The sequence below is a fragment of the Eretmochelys imbricata genome, chromosome 1, assembly GCF_965152235.1.
Source record: "Eretmochelys imbricata isolate rEreImb1 chromosome 1, rEreImb1.hap1, whole genome shotgun sequence".
Classification (NCBI taxonomy): domain Eukaryota; kingdom Metazoa; phylum Chordata; order Testudines; family Cheloniidae; genus Eretmochelys; species Eretmochelys imbricata.
Genome location: NC_135572.1, coordinates 138,059,967 through 138,072,560, shown reverse-complemented (window position 1 = coordinate 138,072,560; position 12,594 = coordinate 138,059,967). Strand labels below are relative to the sequence as shown.

The following is a 12,594-nucleotide window of genomic DNA, read 5'->3' as shown; positions in this document are numbered from 1 at the left end:
AGCACTGCAAAAAGGCAATAAAGTAGGACACAGCTTCTCCTAGAAGACTCCTATTAAGTTTTTTTTTTTGTCAAAAAAATGCAATTTTCCATTAGTAAAAGAAAACCTTCCAAAGAAAAATTTTAGGCAGCCCTAATTCCACTGTAGAACTACAGCTTGAAAGGAGACCGAGTTGGAAACAGGGGTCATTGTGAATCTGGCTGCTCTATTATAAGGGGAGGGCAATAAAACTGTTCATCCTATTCCATAAGGCCAGCTGGGGTCTCCAGTTCCCATTCTGTAGCAAGCTGTAGTGAAGGCCCCCATGTACAGCACACTAGTGACTAGATCCACATTATGCAACAAGTCCCTCCCAGGCAGTTTCTTCAGCAGAGCTGCCCTTATCTCCGTGAGAAACTGGGAATCATGCAACAGCGCTGATAGTGAAATCTGATCATCTGCGTGGCTTCCAGACTGGAGAGAGCAGGAAACAGACGGGGCTAGGTGGTCTGTTTGACTAAATAAAACTGTTCACAAAGTATTTGCTTTCCTTCCAAGGTTTTGATTTGGTCAGAAAACTGCAGCTGTGTTGCGGTGGGGTGTCTGAAAACGATTTGGGGGGATTACATGAAAAGTCTCAATTTTCCGTGGGAAAAATCCCTGTTTTCCAGCCCGCTCTACGTAGGAGCTTGTACAATTTTCCGCGTCAGAGTCCTGTTGCTGAGGCTGCCCTGAGAAACAGGGCGCGGCCCTTGCTGGGTATCGGGCTCTTCTACGGCATGTCACTCTGAATTTGGTGGCTCCTCTGGGCTCTGACGTTACGTAAGATCAGTGTCGTCTTCTTCTTACGCTGTAGTTAGCGTTGAGATGCGCGTGGCTTCCTGCGGAAGCGCAGCCCTTTTGAAACAGGGCACTGTCCGTTTGTCCTGCTGTTTCAGGTCAATGCAGTCAGCACCGATGGCATCACTCCTCTCTTTAATGCCTGCTGTAGTGGCAGTGTAGCTTGTGTGAACACGCTGCTTGAATCCGGAGCCACCCCCCAGCTAGAGAATCACCTTGCTTCACCTGTTCATGAAACAGTAAAGAGAGGTAATGAGAAGGCTCTGAGTACAGCTAACGATAAAAAGATCTGGCTTTGTTTTCCCTCCCTAAATAATTGTGGGAAATTAATCTGCACCTGAAGTATCTGGGCCAGAGGGATAAATGTGTGTTTGGTTTATTCCATACTCTTCTATATAGAGTTCTGTGTATTGGGTTCTAATGCTATGTGACTAGGGTGTGTTTGTTGGGCATCCTGCCGAGAGGCACTGAAGCGAGATGACCTCTCTTCTGTGTTATCCAGGTCACAGGGAATGTATGGAAATTCTTGTGGCCAATGACGTTGACATTGACCAAGAAGATTCGCAGCACGGGACACCCCTTTATGTGGCCTGCATGTATCAGAGGACAGACTGTGTCAAGAAGCTTCTCGAACTAGGTGCTCTGGGGGCAGAGGAGGGGAAGCTGAACATATTTGAAGCCACCCCCTATTGTTTCTCCTTAATCCCTCCCCACCCCTGATATTAGCATTTAATTCCTCATGACTCCTTGGAGGACCAAGAATTTTGAGATTGGGATAAAAAAAGGGATTCTGTCATTCGAAGATGATGAGAGGAGCAACAAAAAACTGTCTTGGTATATTGTTTGCTCTGTGACCCGCATCAACTCCTTTTGATTATTATAAAATAAATAGCCAAGCACGCTAAGCATTCACTCATCCACTGCTCCCCACGTGCAGAGGGAGCAGATCAGCTAACCAACCACTCAAAAGAATAATCCCTTTAGTGATCATGAAGATCCCACGCACAGCAGGGCAGCACCTCAGGTGGTGTGGCTTGTTTTAGCCAATGCAGATTGACACCAGCTAAGGCTCTGGCCCAATTTGGGTACTACTCTCAGCCCAGGATAAGCATTTTACTCCTGGACCTTCCAAAGTTATTTTAATTAAATGTTAAAAACATGCTTTTCTGGTCATTTGAATTAATCAGATTGGAAGCAACTATAGATTTTAAACACCCACTCATTTGGTCGTCAAAAAGTTCAGCATTGGCTCAATTCCTGTTGATTCTCCATCCTCCTCATCTTACTGCTACTCTTGATGCTAATATAGTAGCCATGTGACTTCTGGATATAAAGCGTTGGTATAGTCAAGAGAAGATGGCAAGTCCTGTGTGCCATCAGGTGCACTTAATTTATTGATGCTAATGATGTGTGATATAAATCTTAGACTCAGCCAGTCAGGTATTTCCCTGCTTCCTCCTTATGCTAACCCTGGTCTATTCTTATCTCTGTGTGTGTTCTTTTAAGGAGCCAGTGTTGACTTGGGTAAACGATTAGACACCCCACTCCATGCTGCAGTTAGGAAATCCAGCACAGAAGCAGTCAACTTGTTAATGGACTATGGCGCTAGCTTGACATGCAGAAATGCTGAATTCAAATGTGCCCTTGATCTGGCAGCCCCCAACAGCAAAGTGGGACAGGCCCTCTTGCTTCGGGAAGGTAATGGCTCTTTCTTTTTTTAAATTTGGACCATTTTTATTTCCTTTTCATAAGTATTTTTTCATGTTCATCTTGCTTTTCCACATACTACTGCTCCCTCTGTTAATTCTCTGAGATTCCCCAGGATGTTTCAAGACAGGGCACAAGAATGAGAGTCAAGAGATCTCAGTTCTGTTCCTAGCTTTGCCCCTGACTGCCCATGTGATGGCAGGCAAGTCGTGCAATTTTTATGTGCCTCAGTGTCCCATCTGTTGAATAAGGATAGCGCTTATCTGCCTTTGTAAAGTGCTTGGAAAGCTATGAATGAGAAGTGCTATATATAAGTGCTAAGTATTTGTATTTATTACTGTTAGTATCAACCATATTTGAGACAGCACGCTAACAACTATTTTGCATACAAACCAGTAATCCCCAATGAAATGTATACATCAGTGGTTCTCAAACCTTTGTACTGGTGACCCCTTTCACATAGCAAGCCTCTGAGTGCGATCTCCCCTAATAAATTAAAAACACTTTTTTATATATTTAACACCATTATAAAAGCTGGCGGCAAAGCGGGGTTTGGGATGGAGCTGACAGCTCGTGACCCCCCCTGTAATAATCTTGTGACCCCTTGAGGGGTCCCGACCCCCAGTTTGAGAACCCTGGTATACATCAACTTGGATGTTACAGAGTCTCATTGTGCAAATCCCTGCATAAACAGCTCCATGAATGTGTTTAACTTGGTTACAGTGAGAAAGTGGAACTTAAGCCCAGTTGGCTACTTAGCGTCTCATATTACTACCATTACATGAAGCTTCAGGAAGCATTCTGCTAGATCAACGAACCTTCGTAATTTACCCTTAGCCTTTCTGAGAGTATTTCTAGTACCATTTAAAAATCTGTTTGGAAGAAACTTTGTACTAGAGATGTGCCAACATTTTAGCCATCTCATCTTGCACCTTCTTCTCATGTAGAATTTTTGCCATGCTGTTTACCTTCATATGTACATCTAACTCTGGAGGGTAGAAACTCCACCTCGATTTGTTTTGTAAAGTGAAATGCCCAGCTAAGGCTCTGTATAACGTGCAGGTTACACCCTGAGTGTCTGCGTGCTAGACATCTGTGGTTCAGCTGCTGTGGCCCCAGCAGCCTGTACATAGCCCTGTAGACCCACACTGGCTTCCACCAGCCTTGGTTACAACCAGAAATGTGACCCCAACACACTCCCAGTCCCAAATTTTTCCAAAACTGTGTAATCTGCAATGTCCAGCCCTCTCCTGGACAGTTCAGAGAACTAACAGGGGTTGTTTGTTCCTCTAAAGAGACAAAAGCACATCACAACTTATTAACTTAACTGGGGTGAATACCCTCTCCCATTTAAACACAGCACGCACTATAAACCAACTAAGAAAATAAAACAAATTTATTAACAATAGGACACAGCTTAAGTAATGCCAAGTAAAAGGAATACAGTTAGAGAGGGTTACAAGTAAAACACAAGTGAGAACACCCATTTAAAAGTCTAAAGCAAACTCTAGCAAGGTACAATCTTTGCCTAAGCAGGTTTCTCACCTATATTCATTTTCCAGAGACTTTAGCCCCTCCTTTGGTGAAGGACCCATCTTTCTCAGCTTTCAAGAGCTCTATTCCCTTATGTCTGCCTAGTGATGGATGCCAAAGATGGCTTCTGTCCTTGCTTATAGCTTCCAAAGTTCAGTGAACTTGTTTCAAGAGACAGGATGATCTGTGGTCCTGTTATCCCCTTGTGTGTAAAGGATACATAGCTTCCATTGTTTTGATTCCACCAGGCTTAATTTACATAGCAGACAGGTAATAGCTGCTTTTTCTCCTGTCCAGGGTGGAACCTGTTTTTCCGGAGACTTTAAAAGATAATACCATTAAGTATCCAGATTTCCTCATGTAGTGTTAATAAGTACATTTCACAGTGATATTAATCACCATTGTGTATTAGCTTTCAGAAAAAAATCTCACTCTCAGAATACAGTAACATCATATACAGTTGATTCAATTGCTTATCACTTGAGGTTCAGCTCCCCTGTCTTTATAGACCAGTAAACATTTGAAATTGATTCTTCTGAGGGTTCCCTCTCAATGTAAAGTTCATTCCAGCAGTCTTGTGGTGAAGGAAGCTCCATGCTTTTTCTTCCCCCACTTGTTAGCTTAATAGCTTGTCCAATATGTAAAAATGGACCTTCATTGTCTTTGTGGGAAGATTCCACTGGTCAGCGAATCAGATACACATGCCTTTGTCTAAAGCAACCTATTTACCAACACCCCCTGATTTCCCTAGTTTAAGCACACGTTAGTCATAATTCCAGCATATAGCCATAACTTTTAATAGCCTCTGCATACATATATCGTGCATGAATATTAATGATCAGTTAATGGTTCGTTTTCAAATGGTACCTCGGCATATTTTGTACACAGATCATTGCAGTCGCATATAGGTTATGAGCAGAGGGGTGTTTAGTGTAACAAAAGTCCAACAACAATTTTTGCACCTCCAGCTTGCCCGAAAAAAGGACAAAAGAAAGAGGTACAGGAATCAAAACAATTGGAATACAAAATGCCTGAAGCTTACAGGAGGACAGATTGCATTCACGAATAGCTACATCAACAGCTAAAGGAACAAGTCCTTTACTTAAGACTGTTGACTGGGACACATACAGCCAAATCCCCAACATTTCTGCCCCACATGGCTTTTCTCAAACAAGGTTTTGCTTTAGTTCTTCATTTATCTAACAGTATTCCACCACCTAGTGGCTGGACAGTATAATACAGTTAGCATTCCATTCCATTACACACCATTTGTGAAGCATATAAAGGTTCTCAACCTTTCATAGAATCATAGAATATCAGGGTTGGAAGGGACTTCCGGAGATCATCTAGTCCAACCCCCTGCTCAAAGCAGGACCAACACCAACTAAATCATCCCAGCCAGGGCTTTGTCAAGCCGGGCCTTAAAAACTATTTCCCCATGTTTATTCCCCCCCCCCCCCGCCCCACTGTTCCTCAGACATTCTTGTTAACTGCTGGAAATGGCCCACCTTGATTATCACTACAAAAGCTTTTCTTCCCCCCCCTCCCCTCCACTCTCCTGCTGGTAATAGCTTATCTTAAGTGATCACTCTCCTTACAGTGTGTATGATAACACCCATTTTTTCATGTTCTGTGTGTATATAAATCTCCTCACTGTATTTTCCACTGAATGCATCCGATGAAATGAGCTGTAGCTCACAAAAGCTTATGCTCAAATAAATTGGTTAGTCTCTAAGGTGCCACTAGTACGCCTTTTCTTTTTGCGAATACAGACTAACACGGCTGCTACTCTGAAACTAGTGAAATAGTGTTTCCTCATATCAGGGGTGAAAGTAGAAATTGGGACTTACTGGTACGGGGCTGGGTTGGGGTCTGCTCTGGCCCCTGGAAGGGGCAGGGCCTCGTGCGGAAGGGGCTGGGATGGAGGGGGATCAGAACCAGCCCTGGCCAGCCCTGTACAAGTAAGTGCCCTCCCCCTTCCCCTTCCCCTTCCTGGCCAGGGTAGCAGTGGCAGCTGAGGGATAGCTCAGTGGTTTGAGCATTGGCCTGCTAAACCGAGGGTTGTGAGTTCAATCCTTGAGGGGGGCCATTTAGGAATCTGGGGCAAAAATTGGGGATTGGTCCTGCTTTGAGCAGGGAGTTGGACTAGATGACCTCCTGAGGTCCCTTCCAACCCTGTGATTCTATGAAAGGGCCCAGGGCTCGGGTGCAGCTACCACCCCAGGCCCTTTAAACTGTTGCCAGAGCCCCTGGTTGCCGCTGCTGCCTGGTAGTAGGGCTCCAGGTGCTATTTAAAGGACCTAGGGCAGTAGAAGCAGAGGGAGCCCCGGCCCTTTAAATAGCCCCTGGAGCCCTACTACCACTAACCCAGGGCTCCAGCAGCGGGGAAGCCGGGCCGCCCTGGTACGGTGCACTGGGGCGTACCGGCTTACTTTCACCTCTGCCTAATATCCAACCTAGACCTCCCCCACTGCAACTTGAGACCATTGCTCCTTGTTCTGTCATCTGCTACCACTGAGAACATCCTAGCTCCATCCTCTTTGGAACCCCCCTTCAGGTAGTTGACGGCTGCTATCAAATCCCCCATCACTCTTCTCTGCTGCAGACTAAATAGTCCCAGTTCCCTCAGCCTCTCCTCGTAAGTCATGTGCCCCAGCCCCCTCATCACTTTCATTGCCCTCCACTGGACTCTCTCCAATTTGTCCACATCCCTTCCATAGTGGGGGGACCAAAACTGGACGCAACACTCCAGGTGTGGCCTCACCAGTGCCGGACAGAGGGGAATAATCACTTCCCTCGATCTGCTGGCAGTGCTCCTACTAATGCAGCCCAATATGCTGTTGGCCTTCTTGGCAATAAAGGCACACTGCTGACTCATATCCAGCTTCTCGTCCACTGTAACCCCCTGGTCCCTTTCTGCAAAACTGCTGCTTAGACAGTCGGTCCCCAGCCTGTAGTGGTGCATGGGATTCTTCCTTCCTAAGTGCAAGGCTCTGCACTTCTCCTTGTTGAACCTCACCAGATTTCTTTTGGCCCAATCCTCCAATTTGTCTAGGTCACTCTGGACCCTATCTCTACCCTCCAGCATATCTACCTCTCCCCACAGCTTAGTGTCATCTGCGAACTTGCTAAGAGTGCAATTAATCTCATCATCCAGATCATTAATAAAGATGTTGAACAAAACCAGCCCTAGGACCGACCCCTGGGGCACTCCGCTTGATACTAGCTGCCAACTAGACATGAAGCTGTTGATCCCTACCCGTTGATTCTGACAATCTAGCCAGCTTTCTATCCACCTTATGGTCCATTCATCCGATCCATACTTTTTAAACTTTCCAGACTACTGTACCCCTTTCAGGAGTCTGATTTGTCTTGCATACTCCCAAGTTTTACCTCCCTTAAAAACTACTTGCTTATAAAATCAGACATAAAAATACAAGTGTCAAAGCATGCTATTACTGAGAACTGCCAACTTTCTCATTTTTACCATATAATTATCACATAAATTGATTGGAATATAAATATTTGACTTAAGCCTATTTTTCACTTGTGAGCCTTGTCATTCTGGGAGGCAGGGAAGAGACAGCAACAATTAAGTTTTTCTCCACATTGAGTCTATTCCTACCCTTTGTCTTGATGGCAGTCATAGCAGAAAATGAGACTTCACAAAGATATTTTGACCCAAAAGGTCTCAGATCATCCAAAGCCTGGTTCCCAAGGTCAGTGTAATTTCTGTACTAAACACCAAAATTGGGTTATTGTGGAGACATTACATTTCATTTGTAGGCCACACTCTGATGACAGCTAAAGAAGATTTTCTTGCTCACTGGCAGAGAGGTTACTGCTGCTAACATCTGACAAAATGAATGGGTTTCTTACTGAGCTGAGTTGTGTTGAATGTTGGGGAAATATGACTTGAATTCAGATGTCAAGTGGGCTGTAATGGGGTCACTCACCACTGTGGTGCTTCCTGCTGGTTGTCTTGGAAATTAGCTCTGCATGGTAGTGTGCCTTCTTTGGGTGGTGCCTCGCCGCCATTACTCCTGCTATAGCACCCGTGTCTCTCCAAGGACTGCAGCATCCTCTTCAGCAACACAGTCCTCCGGCCAGACCTCACACTGTGCCCCCCTCTTCTGGGGGACCTGCAATCTGTTGTTCAGCCACTTCCCTTAGTGACTACTACCAAGTCCGTATGGCCCCAGCATCCTCTTTGCCCTTGCCTCAGAGCCTCAGCCTGCAAACCCCAGCAGCCAGCCAGGAGCTTTCTCTCACTCCCACGGTCCCTGCTAGCAGCACTGCTCTGTCCAGGGTGCTGGCAGTTCTTTCAGCCCTCCAGAGACACAGTCCTTCCTCCCTGGGCTCCCAGCAGAGAACTGCCTTCCTTTGCCCATCAACTCCCTTTTTATATGGGCCTACTTGGCCCTGCTTGGTTGTTCCCTTCAGCCCTTCTCTGATTGGCTGCCTCCTGCGCAGTCTCCCTAGGGATTTATTAACTCCTTAGAGCCCAGTGTGAGGCAGGTACCCCATCACATGGGCTAAATGATCCATTATTTCTTTAAGTTTGCTCTGCACAACTTCCCTAGTACAGATATCAGTGACATACATGTGAAAAAGCAGTGGAAAACAGGTGAAGTCTTTGTCTCCACATTTGGACTTCCAAAATTCAGTTTTCTTGATAAAAGTATTCACTTTATCATAGAGATTCAGAACATTGGTGTCATGGCCTTGCATGGACAAAGTTAGATCATTCAGCTTGCTAAATATATCTGCAAGGTAGGCAAGTTGAGCTAACTACACAGTATTGTCAAACACAGGGGTTAAGAAGAGATGAATAATCAGAAAGAAATGTGTGAACTTCTGTGTGTAATTCAAACAATCTGTCAAGTACTTTCCCCTCTTGAAAGCCAGTGAACCTGTGTGAAGCAACAGTTGCTGATGTTCTGACCCCATCTCTTCACAAAGAATGCAAAACAGGTGAGCACTGAGTGGCCTGGACTTGATTAAGTTGACAATTGTGACAGACTCATTTAAAACTTCTTGAAGTTCAGAACTCACCTTTTTTTGAAGCAAGTGCCTCTCTGTGTATGATACAGTGCACCCACTGCAAGGAAAGACTTTCTTTGCTGATCCTAGCTACAGGTCCGTTCACGCTCCCAGTTGTTGCACCGGCCCCGTCAGTGCAGACGAATTTGCATAAATTCCAACTCAAATTGTGTTCAGAAAAAAAAATCAGTTAGTGTAAAATGTCCTCTGCGGTTGAGTTTGCCTTTATACTTCTGAAAAACGGTATGTGCTCATTGATATCAGTCGTTTCAGGGTATCAAACATACGCAATCAGCTGAGCTTCTCCGCTAATATCCATAGACTCATCAAGCTGAAGGGCGAATGTTTTTGCTCTTTTAAGTTTCTCTGCAAGTTGAGACACAATATCCTCAGCCATTTCTTCAATTCTGCAACGCTGGGCCATTTGATAAGGGTACTTTCTTGAGCATATCGGCTGCCGCTTTTTATGAAGTATGTTTTCTGCAAGTGCCACAGCTGCAGGCAGAATCAGGTCTCCTGCAATTCTGTACAGCGCCCTTGATTTTGCTACGAGAAAGGAGACCGCATATGAAGCTCTGAGTGCTCTTGTAGAAATAGTTGAAGCTTTTTTCGTTTTAAGCTGGCAAGTCTGGAACTCAGAGCTTTCTTTGAAAGCATCCTACTGGCTTCCCCTTGTTTTGTCTTCACATGTTGTTGCAAATGTGCCAGCTTCATACTGTTCTTTGATAGAGTTTCTCCTCAAAGGAAACAGAAAGCTTGAGGTGGATCGCTATTTGTAGATGTGAATCCAAAAGCAATATATTCCTTGCAGAACGGATGATTTTTATTCAGTTATTTTCAATTTCTTACCATTTTGCCACTAGTGCTACTTCCAGCTCCTCATTTTTACATGGCAACTGCATACACACCATGACAACTTCAACCTCATTAACATGCTTGCACGCTTCAGTAAATGACATAAAATGCACGTCTAATACAGTTCATATACACAAGTTATGTTACTGTGTATATAGAGCAGTATAAACAAGTCATTGCTAGTATGAAATTTTAGTTTGTACTGACTTCACTAGTGCTTTTTGTGTGGCCTGTTGGAAAACTAGGCAAATATCTAGATGAGTTGATGTACCCCCGCGAAGACCTCTGCATGCCCCCAGGGGAACACATATGCCTGGTTGAGAACCACTGGTATAAAAGGCTTAGTGTCAATGAGAATTCGGTCCTTTAAGAATCAATAAGAGTAGAGCATTGTCATCCTTCTGTATCTCTACGGCATTTCATCCTGTAACAAAGTGACTTTTTTGTGAATGAGGAACCTAATTTCTATTGATTTCAATGGGTAAAGATCACATCATTTAGAAACTAATGTGAAAGTTCAGAGATGTGCTTATCCCAATAGTATCACTCCTGTCACTATATTAAGTATCTTAGAGGATTTAACAACCTTGGGCTCCTTATGCAATTGACAGGTTTCAGAGTAACAGCCGTGTTAGTCTGTATTCACAAAAAGAAAAGGAGTACTTGTGGCACCTTAGAGACTAACCAATTTATTTGAGCATAAGCTTTCATGAGCTACAGCTCACTTCATCGGATGCATACTGTGGAAAATACAGAAGATATTTGTTTTTATACACACAAATCATGAAAAAATGGGTGTTTATCACTACAAAAGGTTTTCTCTCCCCCCACCCCACTCTCCTGCTGGTAATAGCTTATGTAAAGTGATCACTCTCCTTACAATGTGTATGATCATCAAGGTGGGCCATTTCCAGCACAAATCCAGGGTTTAACAAGAATGTCTGAGGAAGGGGGGGGTAGTAGATAGAATATCCCAGGTCGGGGTTCCAGGGGTGTGTCTGTGCGGATTTGATCTTGTGCTTTTTCAGGGAGTTTCTTGAGCAAATGCTGTAGTTTCTTTTGGTAACTCTCAGTGGGATCAGAGGGTAATGGCTTGTAGAAAGTGGTGTTGGAGAGCTGCCGAGCAGCCTCTTGTTCATATTCCAACCTATTCATGATGACAACAGCACCTCCTCCTGGGATATTCTATCTACTACCCAAGATCCATAAACCTGGAAATCCTGGGCGCCCCATCATCTCAGGCATTGGCACCCTGACAACAGGATGTCTGGCTATGTAGACTCCCTCCTCAGGCCCTACGCTACCAGCACTCCCAGCTACCTTCGAGACACCACTGACTTTCTGAGGAAACTACAATCCATTGGTGATCTTCCTGATAACACCATCCTGGCCACTATGGATGTAGAAGCCCTCTACACCAACATTCCACACAAAGATGGACTACAAGCCATCAAGAACACTATCCCCGATAATGTCACGGCTAACCTGGTGGCTGAACTTTGTGACTTTGTCCTTACCCATAACTATTTTACATTTGGGGACAATGTATACCTTCAAATCAGCGGCACTGCTATGGGTACCCGCATGGCCCCACAGTATGCCAACATTTTTATGGCTGACTTAGAACAACGCTTCCTCAGTTCTCGTCCCCTATCGCCCCTACTCTACTTGCGCTATATTGATGACATCTTCATCATCTGGACCCATGGAAAAGAAGCCCTTGAGGAATTCCACCAGGATTTCAACAATTTCCATCCCACCATCAACCTCAGCCTGGTCCAGTCCACACAAGAGATCCACTTCCTGGACACTACGGTGCTAATAAACGATAGTCACATAAACACCACCCTATACCGGAAACCTACTGACCGCTATGCCTACCTACATGCCTCCAGCTTTCACCCTGACCACACCACACGATCCATTGTCTACAGCCAAGCTCTGCGATACAACCGCATTTGCTCCAACCCCTCAGACATGACAAACACCTACAAGATCTCTATCAAGTATTCTCACAACTACAGTACCCACCTGCTGAAGTGAAGAAACAGATTGACAGAGCCAGAAAAGTTCCCAGATGTCACCTACTACAGGACAGGCCTAACAAAGAAAATAACAGAACGCCACTAGCCGTCACCTTCAGCCTCCAACTAAAACCCCTCCAACGCATTATCAAGGATCTACAACTTATCCTGAAGGATGACCCAACACTCTCACAAATCTTGGGAGACAGGCCAGTCCTTGCCTACAGACAGCCCCCCAACCTGAAGTGAATACTCACCAGCAACCACACACCACACAACAGAACCACTAACCCAGGAACCTATCCTTGCAACAAAGCCCGTTGCCAACTGTGCCCACATATCTATTCAGAGGACACCATCACAGGGCCTAATAACATCAGTCACACTATCAGAGGCTCGTTCACCTGCACATCTACCAATGTGATATATGCCATCATGTGCCAGCAATGCCCCTCTGCCATGTACATTGGTCAAACTGGACAGTCTCTACGTAAAAGAATAAATGGACACAAATCAGATGTCAAGAATTATAACATTCATAAACCAGTCGGAGAACACTTCAATCTCTCTGGTCACGCGATTACAGGCATGAAAGTTGCAATATTACAACAGA

The 12,594-nt window shown here is 44.8% G+C and overlaps 1 protein-coding gene across 2 annotated transcripts in view; it reads left to right on the top strand.

Moving 5' to 3' along the window:
* Positions 1-12,594, top strand: part of ASB11 (ankyrin repeat and SOCS box containing 11) — a 37,640-nt gene that overhangs the window by 14,733 nt on the left and 10,313 nt on the right. For both annotated transcript variants that reach the window (XM_077807176.1, XM_077807175.1), the window contains exons 4-6: positions 918-1,068; positions 1,322-1,456; positions 2,326-2,517. In XM_077807176.1, the coding sequence (XP_077663302.1) occupies positions 918-1,068; positions 1,322-1,456; positions 2,326-2,517 (478 nt within the window). The remainder of the gene's footprint in view (positions 1-917; positions 1,069-1,321; positions 1,457-2,325; positions 2,518-12,594) is intronic.